At 44.2% G+C, this 24,844-nt stretch overlaps 1 protein-coding gene and 1 long non-coding RNA gene across 2 annotated transcripts in view; one reads left to right on the top strand and one right to left on the bottom strand.

Moving 5' to 3' along the window:
- HEPH (hephaestin) overlaps window positions 1-24,844 on the top strand; it is a 29,627-nt gene that overhangs the window by 3,286 nt on the left and 1,497 nt on the right. The window contains exons 3-20 of the mRNA XM_074962374.1: window positions 2,024-2,268; window positions 3,095-3,307; window positions 3,933-4,112; window positions 4,525-4,779; window positions 5,427-5,595; window positions 6,851-6,990; window positions 8,113-8,244; window positions 8,922-9,133; window positions 10,914-11,064; window positions 11,534-11,746; window positions 12,686-12,899; window positions 13,558-13,697; window positions 14,492-14,623; window positions 16,395-16,501; window positions 17,698-17,917; window positions 19,116-19,255; window positions 19,666-19,828; window positions 21,443-21,475. Coding sequence (XP_074818475.1) covers window positions 2,024-2,268; window positions 3,095-3,307; window positions 3,933-4,112; window positions 4,525-4,779; window positions 5,427-5,595; window positions 6,851-6,990; window positions 8,113-8,244; window positions 8,922-9,133; window positions 10,914-11,064; window positions 11,534-11,746; window positions 12,686-12,899; window positions 13,558-13,697; window positions 14,492-14,623; window positions 16,395-16,501; window positions 17,698-17,917; window positions 19,116-19,255; window positions 19,666-19,828; window positions 21,443-21,475 — 3,059 coding nt within the window. The remainder of the gene's footprint in view (window positions 1-2,023; window positions 2,269-3,094; window positions 3,308-3,932; window positions 4,113-4,524; window positions 4,780-5,426; window positions 5,596-6,850; window positions 6,991-8,112; window positions 8,245-8,921; window positions 9,134-10,913; window positions 11,065-11,533; window positions 11,747-12,685; window positions 12,900-13,557; window positions 13,698-14,491; window positions 14,624-16,394; window positions 16,502-17,697; window positions 17,918-19,115; window positions 19,256-19,665; window positions 19,829-21,442; window positions 21,476-24,844) is intronic.
- The window catches only part of LOC141993098 (uncharacterized), a 60,171-nt gene continuing 41,146 nt past the window's right edge, over window positions 5,820-24,844 (bottom strand). The window contains exons 2-5 of the long non-coding RNA XR_012640784.1: window positions 20,429-20,512; window positions 16,412-16,493; window positions 9,028-9,191; window positions 5,820-5,840 (exon numbers count right to left, since the gene is read on the bottom strand). This is a non-coding gene — a long non-coding RNA (uncharacterized LOC141993098). The remainder of the gene's footprint in view (window positions 5,841-9,027; window positions 9,192-16,411; window positions 16,494-20,428; window positions 20,513-24,844) is intronic.

The raw sequence follows: 24,844 nt of genomic DNA, 5'->3' as shown, positions 1-24,844 counted from the left end.
AGAAAAATTCTGAAAAAAGCATTCTCTGCAAATGAAAACTGTGCATTTCCTGTTGAAATTTTTCATGGTAAATAAAATCCATTTCCTGGCCAAGCTTTCTCAGTGCTACACTGTCACCATGAATTCTTTATACAGTTGGGTCACTTATTTCAAAAAGTATATAGCAGAAATAGAAATGGTTCAGAGAAAGGCAACAGTAATGATCAGAGGCCAGGAAAGATTTTCATATATGGAGATATTTAATAGGTTGGGACTATTTAGTTTATAAAGAAGACAAATAAGTGGGGACATAATAGAAAATACATATAAAATAATGAATATTTTAGAGAGGGTAAATCTTGTGTTTCTCTTCACCTTCTCTCATAATAATACAAGAACAAAGAGACAGTCACTGAGATTAAACATAGAATTAGTCTGTGGAACTCATTTCCTCAGGGAAATAAATAATAAAACGAGTTAAAACGTTATGAAGGAAAAGTTTTTTAGTTGAAAATATGGCCCCGGTTTGAAAACGAAACTAGATTTGCAGTAAACAGATTTTTTTAAATAACTATTTAGATTACGTGCATCAGGCTGGCAAAATGTCAATATTTTTCAGACACATTTTGAATATATATTATATATTGTAAAATAAATCACAAAAACTATTGAAAGAACTTCAGGGCTTTTCATTTTGAAATGGAAACAGCTTCAACCTTTTGAGAGAGAGAGAGAGTATGTGTTTGTGTGCCTGTGCTTTTTGCCGGGCACGTCCCTTTCCCTCCCTGTGCCTCTAAAACAGGGATAATGATACTGATCTCCTTCATAAAGCACTCTGAGATGAAAAGTGCTAAATAAGAGCTACCATTTATTACACTACACTGTATCATTTTTATAAGATTTCATAAAATTTAAGTCACTGCCAGGTTCTCTTATCCCTTTTTAAAACATCTGCTCTGGCCCAGCTACATAGAAGGGCTGGCTGCAGGAGTGACTTTGTGGATGTAGTGCCACTCTGAGCTGCATACCTACAGCCCTAACCTTCTCTATTGCAGTGAATGACAAAGCTCGGGGTTGACTTCAGTGGTACAGCACTGAGCCCATAAAGAACAGTTTTTCTATTTGCCCATGTGCCACAACTATTTTTGTTGCTGCAGCAATGTTGATTCCTAAGCAAAAATATCTTCTCCTTCCATTATGACCTGATACACTAATACTTGAGCCAAGATTCACCTCTCATCTGGTAGGAAATGATAAAAAAAAAAAAAAAAAGCAATCCACTGTTGTATTGACCTTTGGACACTTGTAAGAGGTTTCAACTCTGAAGGTTAGATATGTACTGGGGACACATCAGCCTGAGCTGACTGCTCTTTCCACTAATATTTCACATCAGCTTTTGACTAGAAACTCACCCTCTTTTCTTGTGTTAGTCTTTGTGAGAGAGCTCAGGAGATTTTTTTCCCCCTTGCAACTCACAGAGCATAGCTCCCGTCTACACTAGAATTAAGCACTGAAATAGATTTAAAGGACTAGAACAATAGGTAGGATAGCAATCACTAGGGCTCTCGACTTTCATCCTTTAGTGCATAAAATGATCACCAGATAAGAAATAAATTTCCCCCCATCCCACCATTGTATAGCATCTACAGTTAAATACATTTATGGGGACTGTGTCAGGTCTTTCCCTGAAGCATTCAGCACTGACCATAGCCAGAGACCTAGTCTCAATCTAGATGGTCTGCTGTGCTGATCTATTACATTGTGTCAGTTCCTCTCATATTTTACAACACTCAAAAACCAGACAAGAGTAGAGAGGCCAGTGTTACTGTCCAGTCGGATTGCATTCCCAGAGCTGCCATAGGGTTCGGGAAGAGGAAGCACAATGCTGGACTAGGAGTAGGGATAGAGCGCTGGCACAGCAGAGGCTCTAGGAGTCAGCAGAGAGAGCTACATTAGGTGTCTCTGTTATCACTATTCTCCATGTTATGCAGCTGTAGTAGATGGCACATTATTCACGATCTGTTACCTGTTTTGAATTTAACAGAGAAGCCTCTACGTTCCTCCAGCCTGGCAAGGACAGGGTGGGAAGCACTTACAAAAAATCTGTGTATAAGCAATACTCAGACTCCACGTATACAACAGAGATCCCCAAACCTGCCTGGCTGGGATTTCTTGGGCCCATCATACGAGCAGAAGTGGGTGACACCATTACCGTGCACCTAAAAAACTTTGCCAACCGGCCACACACAGTCCATCCTCATGGCGTCTTCTACAAGAAGGACTCAGAAGGTAAATGAGCCCCTGCTGAGTTCAGATTCAGTTTCCCCACTGTGAATTTAGGAGTATATAAGAAAGCAAAGCCAGCTGAGAAGGGAACATGTTTGGGTTGGCTCAAAGCAATATCACCTGGAAAACTGGTATAGTTAGGCAGGCTTTTAGCAATACCACCGGATGCAGGGTTAGTGGATTTCTAAGCAGTATGGTACCATCTGAGTTGGATGCACTTTTTCCAAACATGAACTCCTTAACGGAATGTCCAAATTCCTTCCTAAAGAACACAATATCAGTAACACTCTCATTGCCAGAATACAGGAGCTGAGGACCAGTAAGGTAGTAGCTAATGAATGTTTATATTATAGTGCTATGCATATTTAGATGTCTTTAACGTGATGAATCTTGTAGGTTCCACAGGAATGATAGAATATCAGAACAGAGAGTCACTGTTTGAAATAGTCCCAGAGAATTTAGAAAGGAACTATTTCTGGCGTACTGCAGATTTGAACTGAACACTTAGCACAGTTCTCTGTTTTCCAATGAGACTATAAAAAAGCAATTATTAGAACATGGGACCATGAGTCACCTTTCTGGCTCAGCCACCAGCATACTGGGCAAAGTCACTTAACAACTTCTCTGAGCCTCAGTTTGCCCATTGGAAAAATGATGATTACATTACTTACGTGGTATGAATCTTAAAACTTGAAAGGTGCTACAGAAGTGGAAAAAGTAACTTGCAGCTATCTGTGCTGTATCTAGTGTGAGAAATGCAGTACAGCTTTATACGTTATATATTCTCTGCCAAACTTGAATGGATGCTGTGATTGCTCAATTATTCCAGGGTCCCTGTACCCCGATGCATTCTCACAGGATCATAAGAAGGATGATGCTGTTCCACCAGGAGGGAATCACACATATACTTGGACTGTCCCTGAAGATCACCGCCCGATGGCTGACGACCCAACCTGCTTGACCTGGGTCTACCACTCTCACACTGATGCCCCGAAGGACATTGCTTCTGGGTTGATTGGGCCATTACTGACATGCAAAGAAGGTAAAACCTCAGGGGAAAGACAGCTCAGAGTTACAACTTCACACAAACTGAAGACTTTGCAATGATCTCAGTTATGGTAAGGCAAGCAGTTATGCATTGTTAGACAGCTATCTAGTTAATGTGGAACTTATATGTAATCTGAGATAGTTCTCAATTTCTAGATTGATTCTGATTGTTATTTCTTTGTGGCTTAGAGAGTCAGTACATTAACTTCTCAGCTCTGTGGATCAGTTCAAATGCACAAGTGGAAGGTAGTGCAGGGATCTCATTCAAGACCCCATTTGTACATATTAAGAAAGAAAGAAAGAAAGAAAGACAAATCCCTCAAACCTCCTCCAAACCCTACAGGCTTTCAGCAAGAGTGACAACACTATTGAAAGATCCAGGACTGCAGGGGGTGCTGTAAATCAGAAGTGAGGCACACTAGAATTTAGGAATGGAATAGCAGGGAGTACTGCAGGTCTAGGGTGAGGTGCATTGGCAGACCTCAGTGATAGTCTGGCCTTGAAAATCAGGGAGAACAGGAGTCTCATGCTGTTGGTGAATTAACAGCGCTGATCTCACTAAATCCATTGACAGATCTCTGCTTTGCAGTGGGAGTCACTCATCCTTTCTCTTGCCCTAGGAGCTCTGACTGGCACAGCTCAAAGACGGCAAGACGTGGACCTTGATTTCTTTCTCATGTTCAGCGTGATTGATGAGAACCTGAGCTGGCACCTGGATGAGAACATTGCATCATTCTGCACAGACCCAGAATCTGTTGATAAGGAAGATGAGGAGTTCCAAGTGAGCAACAGAATGCATGGTGAGTGCCACCTTTCACACTGGCTTTGCCCAGTCAATCTATGCCTGGGGAGCTCCTTCCCTGATACCCTGAAGTGCAGTCTCATCTGATGTGTGCAGGGATGGTTTGAGAAGCCAGTGAGACCTTGTGCTGAAAGATGCACCATCAAAACAATCATAATTTTTGTCAGGGTTTTGGCTTTTACCTTCAGTGAACGTGTGGCCATTAATCTGATGTCCAGAATAAGATCCATCTTAGAAAATGATTTGTGGAAGCAGGCTCCCCAGGATTGGGCAGGAGAAGGGAAAGGTGTTCTGTTGAGACCTGTTTTCTGAATGTCCTGTGTTTCTGTAATGGGACCTGGAGGATGGAGCTGTGAACCCCACCTCCACCCCCTTCCTGATCTCTGCTTCTCATTCACTTGGTTTTACAGCTATTAATGGTTATGTGTATGGGAACCTACCTGAGATGACAATGTGTGCTGGGGATCACGTGGCATGGCACCTCTTTGGGATGGGCAGTGAGACTGACATTCACACAGCCTTCTTCCATGGACAGACACTCACCATCAGAGGCCACAGGTCCGATGTGGCCAGCCTCTTTCCAGCCACTTTTGTTACAGCTGACATGATCCCCAGTAACACTGGGAGATGGCTTCTGAACTGTCAGGTCAACAATCACCTGCAAGGTAAGGCACAGTCTGGAATCTGTCCTGCACTCTGTGGCCCCCATTCACTTCCCCACTGTGGCCCCTTGACATTACGGGATGAAGCAGAACAGTCTTGTGGGCAATGCCCCATGGTAAAAGGACTTCCCCTGCTGTGTAATCAATGATTTGATCTGATGGCTCCCCCTATATTGCATAAAACTGGTGAGTTACAGCCACCCTGGTCTTTAATATGTAGGTGCAGCTTACAGGGATTACAGATGCCAGATGTGACATCTCTTGTTCAGCACTGAATATCACAGGACTGGAGCAGCTGGTGGTGCTGCAGAAGGCGCTTTACATCAGAGTGGAGCACTGCATGCTGGGACCTGTAGTCTCTCCAGGCTGTACCTGTATGGTACACATGGGAGTGGCTGAGGGCTATTTTTGTACACCAACCACCCTAATGCAATGTCCTGTATTTAGGTAGGCCTGCTGGAAAAGAAAACTCTCATATGTGAAGCAATTGCCTAAACACTCACTCCCAGCCATGCATAATTTGGGACAACTGGGCTCAATGACTTGTGCAAAGAGAATGGGTGGTGCACTGTGGAAATAGGTCCCCTGTCCACCTTCCATTCAGAGTGGCAGACAGGAGTTAAGTGTGCATTTGCTTCTCCCATGTACAGCTGGAATGGAAGCGGTCTACGAAGTCAGACAGTGTTCTCAGAAAGCTCCAGAGTCCTCCCTGAAAGGGACAGTTCGGAGATACTATATAGCTGCAAAGGAAGTACAGTGGAATTATGGACCCTCAGGGCTTGACCAGAGCACCGGGAAAAGTCTTCAGGAGCCAGGCAGGTAAGAGGATTTTTGCATGCAAGGCACTGTACTAAAATCTGTAGCCACTGTCTGGAATAAAGCTTGACAGAAACACTCTCAAGGAAATTTGGAATGCCTTTTTCAATGGAATGGTTTAACATGCGATTCACATAACATACATTCACAAAGCTTTCAGGTGTCCCAGCATGCTGTATGGTTGAGGGACACATCACAGCTGCCTCCAAGTTCCATCTCCACTCACTGTACCTGACTTAGCAAGAAGCCTGCGAGTTTGATAAAAGAAAGTAGCTACGATTAAAAAAGCAAATCCAGTGGCAGACACAGGGTGGCATAGATGTACTACAGATTTACATTCAGCTTCCATCTAGCCTTCTACGTGAAATCTAGCAGCAAATGCAGAGCGATTTAAATGAATAGCTCTCTTGAGAGTTTTACATCCTTTCCTTTCCAAACAGCTGAAATAATACTTAGCATACATAAGGGTGTTTAATATTTTCAGAACACGTTGCAAATAGAAACTAATGAATTCTCACACTGATCCCTAGGAGGTGGTAAATGTCATGCCCATTTTACACATGGGAAAACTTGAAATGCACAGAGGTTAAGTGACTTGCCCAACAAACCACACAGTGAACCAGTAGCAGAGCCACGGTTCGACCTCAAGAGTCCCAGGCTCTGTGCTGTCGCCACTAGACTCTGCTGCTTCTCCTGCAGGGCACATTTTGGAATGCAGCGGAGGGGACGGCGAGAAGGAATTAGTCTCTTTTCATTTCATGTGTGTTTCTTTTAGAGTTAGGATTGCCACTACCCAAAACATCCCAATTCTCATAGCGCTTTCCTAAGACCTCCATGGAAAGTTTTGCTGAAGTGGTGTTGATTCAATAGAGGGCATCTTTCCCTCTGAGTCAGTACTGCAGTTTCATTTGGATATACTAGTCTGTGAATCCTGAGCCCAAACTGTTGTACAGAATTGCTGTATAACTATTAAACAGTGGCCATGTTCCAGCACAGAGTTGGCTGCGTTCCTGGGGAGAGTGAGGTGATCCCTACATAAAGTCTGCCTATCAGTTTGTAAAGGGCTTTGTCACACTCCCGGATGAAAAGTGCTACCTAACGGCATTACTATACTTGGCACTGCTGGGTTTTCAAAATCAGAGGTTTAGACTCAATTTAAAGGGCTGCAGAGCTGAGAGCTGCTGCTGTCACTACCCTGATGGGGGCAGGGGAGTTTGCCTCTTTGTAAAAGGACATGAAATTTGTTCTTTGTGTTTAGTTCTTCTGAGCAGTTCTTCAAGCATAGCGCCAGGCGGATTGGGGGAACCTACTGGAAGGCCAAGTATGTGGAATATACTGATGCAACGTTCCGGCTAGAAAAACAACGGTCAGAAGAAGAGATGCACCTTGGGATACTTGGTAGGGATTGTCTGGCAACATAAACCCTCCTATAGCACCTTCTAGAATGATCTATCAGCACCAGAGAAATGCTGATTGGCTGGCACTATCAAATAATTCCTAGAAGTAATGCCCTCTGTGGTGGAGGTGCTTCCTGGATGACATTACACTGCAGCTCTTTAGAGCAAGGAAGACCTATACTGGGGGGGCTGGTGGTCTTGTGATTGGGGGGACCCAGTATTGTTCTGCCACAGCAACCTTTGGAAGCTACCAGGAAGGGGCAAGGAACACATTATTCCCCTATCTCTGACTAAACAAATCACAGCAAAGAGCTCGTCTGCCTGAGCTTCTGATTATGTGTTTCTGACTGTGTCTTCAGGACGCAATACGAACCCCACTTTCTACTTAGAAACTTCTTCCCGTGAGGAGCTGGCAGTGCTCTTTGTGATCAGATAATGATGAGACAAAAGGAGTGGGACTTGGAGAGCGAATGAATCATGTATGGAGGGGCACAGCATTAATTCCTTTGAATTACTTTAATACCATCTATAATTTGAGCATTTGATGCCTAGATAATTCTCTGGTGAGAGACACAACAGGAATGTGATAGGTCAGATTAGATTAGATTAATAGATCGATTGGTCTGGCTGCTTGGGGTTAGTTCTCATACAGGCCATTAGGGAGATGAAAGGCCTGATCCGATCACACTGAAGTCAGTGGAACTTTGGTCATTGATTTAAAGTAGGATCAGGGGTGGTGAGTAGGCACAGGACATAAATCAGGAGGGGGAATTCTCACTGCACCAGCTAAGGAGTAGGGGGTAGCTCTCCCTCTCCCTCCCATTTAATCCCAGCCTTTTGGGCCTGGAGTAACCTCTTCACTGAATTCTCCCAGTCAAACTTCAAGCTATTTTACTTTTAAATAGTTTCTCCCTCCCTGCCCCGAATGCCAGTCTGCCTGAATGGCTAAGTAGCAGTCCTACTTAGCATGGCCAAAACCAGACAGCTGGCGGTTCTGCTATACCCACTGTTGTTAGTCATCTGTGGCTGTGAACTCTTGGTAGAAAATGGCCATGGATAGCCTGCTTTGTCCAGTTATCTTGGAAATCACTCCATTATCCTCTCTCTCTCTCTCTCTCTGCAGGTCCAGTGATAAAAGCTGAAGTGGGAGACACCGTCTTGGTGACATTTGCTAACAAAGCCTCTTGGCCCTTCAGTATCCAGCCCCATGGTGTGTTTTATGGAAAGGAATGGGAAGGAACGCTGTACCACGACGGTTTGTTACTTCATCCCACCCCCTCTTTCTAAACTGAGGCAATGACAACCCCTGTGGTATGGTTCCACAGTCTGCAGCCTCACCCCACTGGGTGGTGGTCCTATCCAATCTCACTAGCTGAGTAAAGCGGGGCCTGCTCAGCTAGTGTACCACGAGAAGTGGGCTGGTGATGCAGTAGGGGATGTTCTTCCCTTTGACCTATCACTGAACCACTGCCCAGCGTGGCACCAGAGAGGAGGTGGTGCTGGAGCTACTATCTCTTGGAGGAGAGATGAAATCACAGTGCTGACCATTTCTGGCCCCTAAAGATCCTGTGATGGTTGTTTCAAGAGCAGAGGTTTATATCCCTGGTCACACTGTAATTTGGGTAGCTATATTCCACCTACCAAAATTCTCCTGAGGATTTAATTGGATATATTTCTTTATTTCATGCCATGAGGCCCACCTCTGTCTGACACCTACGCTAAATTTGCCCACACACGTATGTCCAGTAATCTGTAAATATGCCCCTACTGTATTTCTGAGATATATATAATGGCTGCCCCATTCTACCCCAGAGGTGGCTGCCCTTTGGTGGTGAGTGAAATGAATCACAGTAGCAGATGACACTAACGAACTGCAGAGCTTGCAAAAGGGGCTATATACATGAATACATATCAGCATTTTGTGTTTTAAAGGTCTGTCATGGAATGGGGCTTCAGTTGAGCCTCTCCATAACTTCACATACCGCTGGACTGTACCACAGCAAGTTGGACCCACAGCCAATGACCCTCCTTGCCTGACCTGGATGTACTCCTCTGCGATAAATCCCATCCAAGATACCAGTTCCGGCTTAGTGGGCCCTCTGGTGATCTGCAGACCTGGGACTCTCAACACCAGCAACAAGCAGGTAGAGTCAGCTCTCCCACTGCAATGTTTCAGGCTCTTCGTCCTTGGGGAAGAAATAACTGGAGAAAGGAGACCCCAATAAAACCTTGGTAACTGAAATGTAATTAAAAATATATGGGTGAGGGCGCCCCACAGATTAGAATAAAAGCATCTAGGCAGAATATGCGCGCTGCCTCAACCATGCAAACTTCATGCATCCAAGTGTCTTATGGGAGAAGCCTAACACATTGGATTCCTGAGGTCTTTGACTAATCTTTGACTAATCTAATCTTGGGATTTAATTAAAGGGAAAGGGAAACCTTTTGCATTTAGGTGGATTTTGTCAAAATCCTTGGTCTGATCCTATACCGACAGTTATGGGATTACACAGGGATACATTTGTCCTAATACATGTAGGGCAGAATGCCCCTATTCTTTTTCTTCCTCTTCTTCCTATTATTAATGAGAGGTGTGTGAAAAATTCACCACAAAATTGAAAATACTGAAAATCATTTTCATACTAAGTTGAAAACAGTCCCCTTTTTGCTAAAGGTTTGTGAATTTTTTGCTTGAAAGATGAAACATTTTGAGTTTCAAATGGAGCTAGGTTCTACTCTAAACTCAGCCCATTTTGAGAAGAATTCAAATGAAGGGGTGATTTTACAACAAAAGCACATAAAATGGATGGTGTTCTGCAGGCTTTTGTGATGTGGAGATAAGTGAAATCATAGGTCGGACTAACACTTTCCCTTGGAATTTAATGAAGAAATGTTCAACACTTTTTCACAGGTGTTGCCAAAGTAGCACAATGAGTACACAAGGGAACAAGGCAGCACTGAAGTAACAGGCCCACATATGACAAACAGGGGGCAACAGAAGACAAAACTAGCTGCATGATTGTGAATACATTGTAATGTGGATTGGGGAGTTGCTGGTGACTCTGCAAAGCAGCTGCTTTAAAAGCCTCCCTTGAAGATCTTGCTTTCTGGATCAGAATGATGTGGCTAAACTAGATAGAGTTCAGAAGAGACCAATAAACCCGGTTAAGGGGCAGGAGAGTTTGATTTTGAGGAAAGGTTAAACTGTGTATAACTTAGCAGGTGGAAGGGAGGTTATAATGATAAACAATTTACAGGTATTTGAGGGTGTAAATAAATCCTAGGGTCAAATAATTAAGAGTGGTCCAAGGGGGTATTAGTAAGAATAAGGGGAGGAAACTGAGCAAATGGAAATTTTGGCTAAATATCAGCTAAAGATCTCCTAATAGGGAAACATATTAGTGTGTGGAATAGGTTCCTCAGGAGAAGTTGTGGAAGTCTCATTGCTTCTGTCAGTTCAAACTGGACTCGACAAAGTTTTCAAGTCTTGATGGTAGGAAACAATCCTGCATTGTGATCTTGTATTAGGTGGGCCCAACTCCAGACCCTGCATAGTGGGGAGTGTTCGGATTTTGACCCTATTGGAAACTGGTGGGGAGTGTCCAGCACCCGAATTTATGGATTGTGGGGGAAGGAGAGAATGGCTTTTCAGTCTGGGCAAAATTCTGATCACTTTACTCATGCTTTACTCATACCTTTCTTCACATATGGTCCCAGTGCTGCTCTGGGACCACTTGTAAAGTAAGTGCTACTCAGCATGAATAAAGACATCAGAATTTGGCCCCCTAAGAGGTGGGGAAGTGGACAACTTAAGAAACAAAAAATTAGAAATTGCCATCATGCAAAGCAGCCTGTACTTTAACAGTTAACGGGTGATCCGTGTGTTTTTAAAATGAATGACCATTATTGTGATTATTATTGTAGAAAGGGATCGACAAGGAATTTTATCTCCTGTTCAGTGTATTTGATGAGAACCTCAGCTGGTATTTACCTGCAAATATAAAATACTATTTGAGGACACAGGAGGCTTTTGTGAAAAAGGATGAAGGCTTCAAGGAGTCCAACAGGATGCATGGTATGGCCCTGTTCTCTCTTGTACGTAGGCAGTGAGAACAGAATTATGAGCTTTGGGTCCAGAACTGTGAGGCCTAGGTCCATCTTTAACTGGTCCTAAAAACTCTGGAATAGCTAACTACTGCCATGGCACCTATGGATCCCAGTACAGGTACCTTCGACATGCCATGTGGAGAGAGAGAGATCAGGTGGACTTGGGAATGAAATTTCTGATTTGCATCAAAAGGCATCTCTTTTGAAAATTCTCTACATAGCATTGTCTTGGAGAATGAGTCATGGGACATGAGGTCCTCCTGTGCCCAAAAGCATGTCTCAAGCAAATACCAGGGGTGAATTGCTGGTGAGCTGTACTGAGGAATACACAGCAATATGCAATTCCCATAGGTTTCCCTACACTGTAGGTATGTGTATATAGAGGTGACCTCTTAGCTAGTGTGTAACTGTGTGGTTTTAATTCTTTTCTGTTGCAGCGATTAATGGATTTATGTTCTATAACTTGCCCAAGCTGGAAGTGTGTAAAGGGGACACTGTGTCTTGGCACTTTCTGGGTCTGGGCACTGACACAGATGTGCATGGAGCTGCGTTCCAGGGAAACACTGTTCAGATGAACGGGATGAGGAGAGATGCAACCAATCTGTTCCCTCACTCGTTTGCTACCGCCCTCATGCAGCCTGATCATGAAGGTAGATGTCTGCACAACTGACTGGGCATCAGAGAAGTTATCTCAAATGTTAATATTTGTTCTCTTGTGCTGATTTATCTACAAGCGGTGTCCCAGTTACAGGGCGAGCTGCACTTTAGACCCCTGTCACTTCCTCTTGAGTGCACCCCTCCAGGGACAGCACTGGCTTCCTGCCCCTCACTCTGGGTGGAACCACCCAGCCATACCACTCATAAACTAGATCTTTGGGCTGTAGCACTCATTTCCCAACTGTGTCAACCTGACAGGCCCAACTAGATCTGACACTGGTAGGTCCTCTCACTCCGGCAGCCTGTGACAGGATAAATTTGCAGTGACACAGAAAGAGCCTCTTCAAAACAAAGTACTGTATTGATTTGCCAAAGGGAACACCGCATTTAGGAAAATGACTTTAAAACAAAAGGTCATATATGCATCTTATCATACCTAAGCTTAGTATCTCTAGCTATAGCTCAGGTAGGTCCAGTTTAGCCCAGACTTCCTTTCTGAATCTGCTTGAAGGGTTTGTTTTCATCCCTGCAGACCCTCTCACTGTGTCAATCCTTCCTTCCCCTCCCTTTCTGCAGGATGAATCCTTTAACTGTTCAGTGTCTTTTGATCTCTCAGTTTTCACACTTGGCAAAACAGCTGTGTAACTTTGTTGGCACCAAGCAGCTAGCTTCTTTACAGCTAATAACTTGGCTGGTGTGTGAGTGCTTGCTGGGATGTTCCTTATCTAGGCCATTGTTTTGCCTTCCTGCTTGGCTCCTCTAACAACAACGCTCAATCTGACCCCAAAGCAAGAGACACATCATAAACACACACAGAAGTATGCACCATAGCCATAAGAAATAATACAGCTATTTCCCAGTTCATCTCAAATGACAGGGAAAGGACCTACTTAGATCTTTAGAGCTGACCTTTTTGTTTGTGCTGCCCCTAGGCACGTTTCAGATCTACTGTCAGACTAGCAACCATTACCAGTCTGGGATGAAGGCGCATTACTCTGTTTCAAAGTGTGGCAAAGGGGCACCTGCTCCTGACCCCCAATACGAGGAGGTGCGGACACACTACATCATGGCACAAGAGGTGGAGTGGGATTACTCACCAGATCGCAGCTGGGAGCTGGACCACCACAACATCTCTGGGCAGGAAAGGTAAAGAGGGCACCTTGAGGAAGCCTGTGGCGCCTTCAGGCAAAGCTTTGTAAAACCCATTAAAACAGGGGAAGTGGCTTTTTACTGGAGAAAGCCAAACCTCTGCTGATTGGATAGATACTGGCTGCCCACACCATGGTACTGAAGACGGCCCTCATTGGTGTTTGGGGGGGCAATTGTCCCCTTTAATCCAAATGTTGGGAGTGTTTTTCCTCCCTGTATGCTGCAGCTCCTTGCATATCTGTATGTGAGAGGGAAATTCCATCTCTGTGCCCCATTTGCATTACTGGCCACCCACTGGTGCCAGCTGAGGTGGTGGTTTTTTGATACAGACATCTGTCCACTGCCAAATAGACTGATCTTTCCCTAACACCCTTCACGTAAGCCAGTGAGCAGCCATCCCTCATAAGGGAGTGAGGTAACTTTGATCACTATCATCCCAAGACAGATTCCAATGGGTGGCTTGGAAGTGTGTGGCTCTGTATCCTCTTATCAACGCCCAGAGCCATTCAGCTCCCTCAGCTGATGTCATATGAAACTGGAGACTCTTCAGAGAGGAAACTGGTTCAGTTAATGAACCCTCTCCCCACAGAGAAGTGCTGTTTCTTTAATGCAAACACAGCAGTGTTAACGTAACACAGCACTCTGCATTTCTTAGCTATGGCAACCAATTTCTCAGCAATGAGAACGGACTCCTGGGCTCCAAGTACAAGAAGGCAATTTACAGGGAATACACTGATGGAACATTCAGAATACCCAAGAACAGGACCAGCGATGAGGAGCATTTAGGGATATTGGGTAAGCAATTATTTGAGTGGTGCATCTTTCCCTCAGACAAGGCTGAGACTTAGTCCTGAAGAATGAACCAAGGAACTGGGACTTGGGAGAGCTGGGTTTGACTCTGCCTCTGCCTGGCTGTGGCCAGCTCAGTTCTCACATCTGTTCCCCCTCATCTGTATAATAGGGATAAACCCTACCTTCGTAAAGCACTTGGAGAGTTATGGATGGAAATCGCCAAGTGTGAAAGAAACCCCTCTGTGTAGAATCATTAAAGAAAGAACCAGGCACTGTGAAGCAGAGGAGCAGGCTGTGGATTCTTATGAGACTCTAAGGAGGCAACAGCTCCAGTGCCTCACTCCAGGATATTTCAGTACAGCACAAGCAACGTGAGGCAGCACATCCAATCTAAAAGAGCAGGTGACGGCTGTGAGCCGTCACCGTGTCAGGCCATTTCACATTGTCAGGTCTGGTTAAACCAGACCTTTGGGGATTGTAGTTGGACGATGATGATGATATATCATTTGCATTATGGTAGCACTCAGAGATCAGAGCTGGGTCCCGCTGTGCTGGGTGCTGTGCTCATAACAAGACACGTTCCCTGCCCTGAAGCATTAACAATCAGAGTTTTCAGGATCTTCCTGAATGTGGGTTTAACTATGATTCTTTACTTTGGGGAATGGAGGAGGGATACGGTGATGAAGAATTCACCTCCCACTCTCATGTTAAAGTGTTTTCAATAAATGAGAGACAGAAATAGTCTCTTTTGGCCATTGATGGGAGCTGCACTCACAATATGATCTTCCTGTCTCAAGGTCCTTTTATCTGGGCAGAAGTTGGAGATGTCCTCAACATTGTGTTTAAGAACAATGCTACACAACCCTACTCCATTCATGCACATGGGGTACTGGAAAGGAATGATGGACAGGTGGAAGCTGCAAAGCCTGGTGAGTCAGTAATCAGCTATTAGTTGAGGTAACTTCTGTTTCCACAGGCAATGGCGACTCAACCCATTAAAAAGACCCAGATAGGAGGGTAGAAGTTATTCTGGTGTGTTTGTTTTAATGTGATAAGTAATTGGAGCTGAAAAGAAACCAGACTTTCATGTGCAATTTGTTTTTGTTGTTCATCTAATGGGCTGGCTTGGCAGCCCTGGACGATAACATCCTCTCTTTATCCACAGAAGGCACACAGCCTGGGTAGAGGCAGTGCAAATTCCCTCCCAGAGGTTACTCACCACCAGCACACCCCTACCCTGGAGGGTTCACCTCTAGAAATGAGAGGGACTGTGCACTCTGGCCACTATTAGCATCAGTTAGGATCCTCTGGAGAAGGCCTGAATGGTCCAGGGTGTGCCTGATTATTAGGCCCCACTAGGACTAGAAAGCAAATGAGCTAATTAGCACATGAGCAGGCAAGCAAGGGCTATTTCTCTGCAAGGGCAGGGAAATCACTGGAAGGTCTTCAGGAGCTCTCTTTGCCATTGTAGGGTTCCCTCCATCACCCAGACTGCCAAATCCCTACACCATCCATTCGAAATGGATACAGGCAAATCTCAGACAAGCCCCCAGTTGTAACTGGGCAGCATGCTACACTCGCACCTTGTCCACAAACACAGACTGCTCTGAGACTCTCTTGCTTGTAAACATCACCATGTCTCTGCTCTTTTGAACTGTATCCAACCTTCTGATCCCTTCTCCAGGATAGTAGGGGTGGGGGCAGGGAAAGTAAGGCTGCTCTGCTCTGCTCTGCAAATGCCCTTTGTTAGTCTCACCTTGCCTTCTGTTTCTCTTCCTCTCTTTCTGCTTTCTTAAGCTCTTTTTAAACCACTTGTCTGTTAATACGCTAATTAGCTCATTAGCTTCCTAACCCCAGTGTGGCCTAATAATCAGGCCCACCCCTGACCAATCAGGCCTTTGCTGGGAACCTAAGTGGTGCTAATAGTGACTGGAGTGCTGACTCTCTATCTCTCAGCACTCTGTCACTGGGATGTTTAGTGTCCAGAGCTTAGTCAGTGCTTGGCCATGAGACTGCCAATGAGGGGACCAAATAGTGACATTTGGCAGTGATAGTGTTTTTTTACAATGTGGACAACTGTCTGCTAGGAACTTCTGAGACCACCAACTCATTTCCCTGCACAGCCCTCACTCAAGGTAACAACTTTTGGTCTCTGCCACCGCAGGCTTGACTGCAGCTGGCATCTCAGAGGCTCTGTATCCGGACTACGCAGCCCCTACAAGCCATCCAGACTCTCAATCAGCTTCTATTTTTAAAACTGTGTATAATATATAACAAAAAGTTGAATCTGAATGAGAGTGGCAGGCACCTCTGTGAATATACTTCAAAGTTTCCAAAGGTCACCCCAAGTCTCTCAGGAAGTGAGCCAGAATTTCCCTGGAGAGCTCTAGTCCTGGGTGATGCAGATAAAGATGAGGTGATTTTCCACAAGTTGGAGTTCAGATCCTTTTCCACTCCTGATCCCCATCACGCCACCTCCTTTGTTTGTAAGAGGAGGAAAGAGTCTCTAGTCTATTGTACACAACCAGGGAAAGAATCTGCAATGCCCATGAGACTGCCATAATATCACTCTTTGGGGCAGGCACCATGTTTTTGTTCTGTGTCTGTATAGCGCATGGGGGTCCCGGCCCAGGGCTGGGGCTGGGGCTGCTGTAGTACAAATAGCAACTACGACTACTGTCACTCCTTTTCGTCTCTCAGGTGACATTGTAACTTACCGCTGGGACGTTCCTGAAAGATCCGGTCCAGGACCAAATGATTCTGTCTGCGTTTCTTGGGTTTACTACTCTATGGTGGATCCTGTAAAGGTAAAAGGTGGTTGGAATCTTAGAATAAAACAAGTTAGAGATGAAAAAGCCTCAGAGATCATTTAGACAGTCTCCTAGGAAACAGTCTGGGATTGTTCCCTGTAGGATATATTTTAGAGTTTGGTCCAGTTTAGAATGCGGTGTCCCATGTGATAAAGCTTTCACCATTTCCCTTAAGGAGACAATTCGACAGGTGGATAGATTTCATTGTTGGGAGGTTTATCCTTGATATTAAGCGTAAATTCTCCCTTTCTTAATATAGTCCCTCATAAAATAATTCCTCCCGCTCCTTGGCGTTAACATGCTTCAAATATTTATACGGTGTTATCACATCCCCCCGCCCCATTAGTTATGGCTTTGCCTAGCTAGACAGCTGAGAGCTAAATTTGGAAAGGCAGAAATCATCCAGAATTAGTCAGTCAATCTAGATAATTCAGGGAGCTTTGAACATTTATAGCATTTTATGGTATATGGATTTATTTAACAAAGAAAAAGCAAAGCCCCCTAAACTTCAAAATACTTTAATTAACTGAGAATCCTGCCTGTACAGTATCTCATTTAGCCACAGAAACCATTTGTGTTTTATCTCCAAACCCAGGTCTTTGTGCAGTCAGTACATTAAATGGAAAATATGTTGTTATTTTGCTAATATTATGTCTGTTGATTTGCATACTATAAAGCACCTATCCTTGGCTCTGTTTGGGGGTCCAAGGAGCCCTCCCCAATACCTGGCATCATCTGTGCAGGGGTCAGCTGCAGTTTCACATTTTGCTATTTCCTACCCACTCCAACCCCCCGCCCCCAGGACAAATAACAGGGCAGGGAGGAGGTAAGGCCATTCTGCACTGCCACATAGAGCTGGCCAGCTATGGAGCAGATGCATGTACCTCTTAAGGGGTGGCTTAATGTCCCCATGTACTGTCAGTAGGAGAGTCACAGCTCCACATTGCACCCAATGCACAGCAGTAATTAACTGTTAACATCTGGCCCTGCACTTGTAGTTTCTGTTAACTATTTCCAATAGACCGTATTTCACACACAGGACTGATTATTCAGTGGCTTGCAATGTATTTTATGGAGAGTACTGCAGGGAGCAGCAAGCCAGGGTGCTGAATGGTAGCAGAACTGTGTGCAGGAGGGATGGGTGGAAAATCCCCATCTCTGAACACCTCAGACTTTCTTCTCTTTCCTATTAGGATTTGCACAGTGGCCTGATAGGCCCCCTAAAGGTCTGCCGTAAAGGGGCGCTGGGCTCTGATGGGAGGAGGAAAGGCATCAACAGGGAGTTTGCACTCCTCTTCCTGGTTTTTGATGAAAATCAGTCCTGGTACCTGGAGGAAAATGTGAAAACGTATGCACATGGGAATCAGAGCAAAATGCAGGATGAAGAATTTGTGGAAAGCAACAAAATGCATGGTGCGTGGCCTTCACTTCACATATTTTACTGGGCCCCATTCAGAGCTGCCCTTGCCATTTGCATGGGCCTAATCGACAAAGGTGCAGAGATAGGGAAAGTCAGTTCTCGACCTGCATCTCCTTCTGGCCCCACTACCAGAATTAGAAATCCAGCTGGGAGCCATTTCCTTTTGGATGTGTAGGTGTTATTTAGATTGCTAACTGTGTACGGTACATTGTACATTGGCTGACAGATGTTAAGGGCCTGATTCCTGCTGAGTGCTTCCTTTGGCTTTAGTGGTGCTCAGCACCACACAGAATCAGGCCCTGTGTTGCTGTTATTACTGTGGCATTTATAAGGCCCCAGTCACAGATGTATGTAGGTGACAGCTAATCATTACTATTGTCCAAGCAAAAGAGACAGAACAGAAAAGTACAGGTGCCAGAAGTTCCTGGCCTCAGAACATGTCTCTCTCCAGCATGTACCCTCTCCCATCACCCTCAGTGGAGATTTCCCTGTGTGCTGCCTTGCTTTATTAAGTTGTTCTTTCATTGTTTTGGATGCTTATTTCCTTTGCAGACAAGGTGCTGCTCTCATTATTGCTGTGCTAATTGTGAAATGAAATCCCACCAAATAGCAGTTTACAAATGACCAGCACCTGAGAGTAATGTACGACAACATATAATGTGCTGGAATTTGCCTGTTGACGGGGACCTGTAATGTTTCGCTGCTCAGTAAGTGCATGAGCAGTGGATTTTAAAAATGTGTAACTGCAGTTAGGCTACAAAGACTATATTTACATGTCCTGATCTTCAAAAGCACCCAGCTGCTCCTGCTGACTTCAGCTCTTGGAGATGGAATGTTCTTCAGTAGTAAAAGCAAACGAGCAGGAAGGAGGAGGGTTCTGAGATTTCACCAAGCTACATCACTGACATAGTGTTCCCTTGGGACAAGTCATTTTACCTTTTTATGACTGTCAACCCAGCTGAAAAGCAGGTGCAGTAGCTGAGTTGGGAGGAGACTGACAAAATGTCAGGAAATCATCTTGTGTGGGAATCTCACAACAGAAGAGAAATGTCTGATTTACTTGACCCTAGTTGAGCTTTGAAAGGTTTAACCTGCCTTGAGGGAAAGTGTTTTTGTACTGACATGTTGTGAGGTCCTTATCATCCACATAACAGGCATTTCTGCTTTCTCAACATGTTGTCTACCTCACAGCCATCAATGGGAAGCTCTACGCAAACTTGCATGGATTGACCATGCACCAAGGAGACTGGGTCAACTGGTACCTGCTAGGAATGGGCCAGGAGATCGATGTGCATACAGTCCATTTTCATGCCGAGACCTTCACATACAGGGTGAGAATCTCCTGCTGATTGCAGAGACCAGCAGCAAGGGAAGGCTGGGGCTGGGATACCATTACATTCATTTGACCCCTTAACTAACTTCATGCAGTTGGATGTGTTTGCAGCACTGTCATGTAACCAGCAAGAGGAGATGATTTTACATGCCCAAAGCAGACCCAGGGGATCCCAGTATTGTGTTGATCTCTCTATCTAACCAATCTCAAGATTAGCCTTTAGCAGGTTACACTCCTTTTCCAGTTTCCTGGGGTTGCTTTTTGTAACCTTTTGTTACAACTCTTATGAACTACTGTAGCATCACCAAGGTTTCCAGGCCGAGGGATCCTGCCCCCCAGATCTAGACCAGAGTTCTCTAAAGATACATGAACCATTCCATGCTAACATCTCCTTTCCCCTTTTGACAGAATGGCAGGAGTTACAGGGCAGATGTTGTGGATCTGTTCCCTGGGACCTTCATAATGGTGGAGATGGTGGTTGGGAACCCTGGGACGTGGTTGCTTCATTGCCATGTGTCAGATCATATTCATGGTGGCATGGAGACACTCTACAGAGTCTTACCCAGACCAGGTAGGGAGAGAGCAGCAGCCAGCTCTATGCAGTCATCTTCATAAATAACTTAAGTGTACTTCCAGACAATGATAATGCTTAGTACTTATAGTGCTTCAAAGTGCTCTACACACACAGTAATTAACTAACTAACTAAAGTATTATTAACTTAAGCTGCTCCTTGTTAACACCATATAAACAGTATTTGGGGCTAATAAACACATCGGACGCAGAGTTTACATGGCCCTAGATATTATTATTAGGTTTATGTTGTCTATCCTGGAAGCACTGTCCAGTGATCCTCCAGCTATTGTTATTAGTAGAGGTGCTAGCTACATTACAGATGCACACTGAAAGTGTTCTGATCTAATCACAAAACATTAGAAGCTATTTTGTGATGAACGGTGCTTAAGGGCATCTTGTCATGCCCTTCCCTTCTACAGTCAAAGGATTATGTACCCCACTGGAGTCTCTGGAGCCCTATTTGGCTTGCCCTGGTGCCTGAAATTAACAGAGACTTGGGAGTGCAAAGGTGCTCCCCTGGATGGACGGGAGGGAGGGAGGTAGAAAGAAAAAGAAAGAAAGAAAGAAAGAATGTAGCAAGTACTGAAAAATACTCACCATGTTTTAATAAACTCAGGGTCTGAGCTGGAACCCAGGAAACGGCGTGAAGTAGTATGTGACATTCACCACACAGACATAATACTAAAAAGGATTAGGAAACAGATTTTTAGAGGCAGATTTTGCAAGGACATTCTGCTTGGCCTCTTTTCCTTTGGAGGAACAATTTTATGCCTGCCATGATCTGTGGATATACAATTACATCTGTAACAATGGCTTCCATTTTTAAAGTGGTACTTATCCCTTCACAAAACACAAGAATCAAAAATCACCCAATAAAGTTAAAAGACAGCAGGTTTAACACAAACAAAAGGAAGTACTTCTTCACACAATGCACAGTCAGCCTGTGGAACTCGTTGCTAGGGGATGTTGTGAAAGCCCAAAGTATAACTGGGTTCAGAAAAGAATTATATAAGTTTATGAAGAATAGATCCATCAGTGCTCTTAGGCAAGATGGCCAGGGATATCAGACCTTGCTTTGAGTGTCCCTAAGTCTCTGACTGCCAGATGTTGGGGCTGGACAAGAGGGGGTGGATCACTCAATAATTGCCTTGTTCTGTTTATTCATTCTGAATCGTCTGGCATTGACCACTGTTGGAAGACAGGATACTGGGCTAGATGGACCATTAGCCTGACCCGTATGGCCGTTCTTATTAATAATATTTGTTCTTGTTATCTAAGTTCTTGCTCTAACTGTCCAACTGGTGCTGATGCTGGTTTCCACTCTCTTCTACTAGCCTTGTGCTGTAGGGGTCAGAAGTGGCATCACTGATTAGCGTGCATGGCATTCTACAGGCATTTACAACAGAGTATATAGAGGAGCTAACTTTTTCAAAAGCACCTAATTGACTTAGGAAACTAACTCTCATTGAAAATCATTGAGACTTTAGTCACTAGGTGCTTTTGAAAATTGTACCCAGGATAGATAACAATAGCCTTGCCATATAGTCTACACTGATTGCTTTTTTCCTATGCAGCATACCAATTTATCACTCATTTTTTATTCTCTTTCAGAGCCAGTGCCCATAACCTTAGAGACAAAAGGAGGTATGATTTGCATTACACTGCTGAAACAGCCTCTTGCATTGTGTGTTGGTGCTGGTTGAACTTACCCTACAGACAGAAGATTTGGATTAGGTTGTGGTTGGATCTGTGTGTGGGGCAGGGAGGCAGGGGACAAGAAACCATATCGCACCCCATTTTCATGTGCCTCTGGGCTGGGGCGTATCCACATCCCAGTCTCTGTGTTCCCCAAGTATAAATATGGGGGGAGTTGTGTTAGTGTGGGGTATGACTATAAAGAATGTGAATGGTAGGGGGTGGGCTCTGCCTGCGTGTGTGTTTCATCAGTAGAATTGCCCCTCCTCCATAACCTCTCTATCCTCCACATGTCTGTGCTTAGTTAAGACACAATCCAGCAGGTAAAAGTGACCTGCAAAAAAAAGGGCTTGTATCCTTTTTGCTTCTTTATGACCACTTAAAAAGAAGGCTTGAAAGATTTCTTTGTTTTTTAAAAAGGGTGTTTTTCCTGTTCTGTTATACATTAGAACTTCTTACTTTATCTACCCGGTAGACTGTGTGGCAACTTGAGAGCTAGTGAAATTGTACACTCACAAGAGTGAAGAGACAGAGTAAGCAAGGGGAGAGGAGTTCAGTTGGATTGTCTAAACCTCCTTGGGTTTCTTTTGTTTGTTTTCAGTAACACCTAATTAACTCAAATGACAAATTAACAGCTTGGAGAAAAATTGCCCTTGTTAAAGATTCAGCACCCTCTCCCTTCAGTCAAGGTGTAAAAACTCACAACACACATGCTCTTAAACCCGCTTCTCCAGCAATCCAGGGGATAAGAGACTTGACATTTCGCAAGTAAAACCCAAACAGAAAAACACAAACATCCCTTCAGGTGGTCTTTAACTATCATAAAGAAGCAAGGAGGGCAGAAGCCCAATGCTCTGCAGTCCACCTTTGATTACCAGGTGTTTAGAGTATATTCTAAATGGAGATTTTTAACTCACCTGAATCATATTGCTGGAGCATCTGAGTTTGTCTCTTGTGTTTGGGAAAGTATTGGTTTATAATATCTCCAAATACATCTGCTCTATGCAGTTATTAGATTGAATTGCCTTTCACTTCAGAAAGGGTCAGCTCCTCTTCTTGCCTACTCTGTCCTGTGGTTTCACAGGCCTCTCCACCAGAGGCATATAATAACTTCCAGCTGGAAGTTACTATTTTGCAGCTCTTGCATTGTGTAAGATGCTCTTGCACTAGGAAGGTGTGAATTATCTTGGCTGTGCTGCCCAGTGCTTGAAATGACAAAGAAGAAGAGTGAGATGATTTAAAAAAATCAGAGGTGCTTTAGCACCTGTTTTCATTTTTGCTTTGCATTTTCTGTACATCAGGACTAGTAACAAGGTGGCTTTTTCAGAATCTCACTATGTGTGCTCCTCCCCCACCAATGAACCTGTTTGATTTACAGAATCACAGATCAATCATACAGTTGGAAAGGGCATTTCAAGCCCTCAGGTCTCATATACTTTAAGGCCAGAAAGGACCATCATGATAATCTAGTCTGACTTCCTGGACATCACAGGTCACAAAATCTTGCCCACCCACTCCTGTAATACACCTATAACCTGTGGCTGAGTTATGGAAGTCTTCAAATCATGATTTGAAGACTTCAAGTTACACAGAATCCACTGTTAAATTAATTTAAACCTGCAATTGACCCAGGCCCCATGCTGCAGAGGAAGGCGAAAAAATACCAGGGTCTCTGCCACTCTTATTTGGGGGAAAATTCCTTCCCAACCCCAAATGTGGTGACCAGTTAGACCTGAGCATGTGGGCAAGACCCACCAGCCAGACACCTGGGAAAGAATTCTCTGCAGTAACTCAGCGCCCTCCCCATCTAGTGTCCCATCACCAGCCTTTGGGGATATTTGCTGCTAGCAGTTGCAAATCGGTTTACACACCATTCTAGGCTGTCCCATCATACCATCCCCTCCATAAAATTATCAAGCGTAGTCTTGAAGCCAGTTAGGTTTTCTACCCCAACTGCTCCCCTTGGAAGGCTGTTCCAGAACTTCACTCTTCTGATAGTTAGAAATCATCATCTAATTTCAAGCCTAAACTTCTTGATGGCCAGTTTATATCCATTTATTCTTGGGTCCACATTGGTGCTGAACTTAAATAACTCCTCTCCCTTCCTGGTGTTTATTCCTCTGATGTTTTATAGAGAACAATCATTTCCCCTCAGCCTTCCTTTGATTAGGCTAAAAAAAAGGTCCAATTCATGCCTAGCAGAGTGCTGCCCTCAATGAGGTTGCACCTCAGATAAATTTGCCTCTGAGGCCAACCCACTGAACAGAGAACAGAAGGATCTCCCACTACATTGTATTTATCATGTACTTATTCATCTGCACAGGGATTTCAAGCTTTCAACCATTATAAAGTTGGGGTGAGGATAACTTCCCTTGCTCCATCAACCAAACCCAACAGCTTTCGCTGACACATTTGTAACAGTCTCACTCTTCTTATAAATGACCACAAGAGCCCTCTAACTGAGGGACACCGTCAATGTCAAACATGAGCTTTATTTCCCCATTAAATGTACAGTATGTATTTTCTTGTCCATTTCTTCCAAAAAGGAGCCTAAACATCCACCATCATAATTTCTAACATTAGCTCAGGGAAATTAATTGTTTTCTGAAGTGATTCAATAGAACTAATAGAGGAAAGAAGTATTTAAAGGTTCAGAATCATCTTATGTATGAGCTTCTTTTAAAATGGCCTGCCACAGGGAGTTCATTGAAAATTGACTCTGGGCTGCTCTCTCCCTTCCCTTTTCATACTGTATCAGAATTACCACATCCAAAATATATGGGCCAGATCTGTAGCTGGAATGAATGGACGGAGGAGCTCCATTGTCTTCAGAGGCAATTTAGACCAGCTGAGGATCTGGCCCTATATTTCCAACTTCTCCCTCTTGTCCCCGCCATCATTTCAGAGCTATCAGTTTACAAAGAATATTTTCCTTGCTCAAAATGAGCCCTAAGAAGAAGAGAAATAGAAAACCTGCCAGGAGTTATAGGAGTAAGCAGTTAATTTTATACCAGTCTCAAGCAGCTACATGTTAATCAACCCCAATGGTCTACAGTTGTTCTTCACGCAATTAGCCAAGCAAGTCTTGCTTCTCAAAAGCTTTTCACGTCCTTGCAGAACAAAAGCAGCAACAGCAATATTGGGAAGCATAAGATCTTTAATGGCTCACCATGGTCATTTAGCTGCCAGGGGCCAGTGATTTGGAACAGCAGCAAAAATGATGCAGGATGAGTCTCTTGTACCCCAGTGATACCAGCACTCGCGGTGGGATTAGTGAGCTGACAGCAGCAATAGCTGTGAAATGTTTTCTAATGCTTA

Source organism: Natator depressus, chromosome 9 (assembly GCF_965152275.1).
Source record: "Natator depressus isolate rNatDep1 chromosome 9, rNatDep2.hap1, whole genome shotgun sequence".
NCBI lineage: Eukaryota > Metazoa > Chordata > Testudines > Cheloniidae > Natator > Natator depressus.
This window is presented reverse-complemented; position numbering and strand designations above follow the sequence as displayed.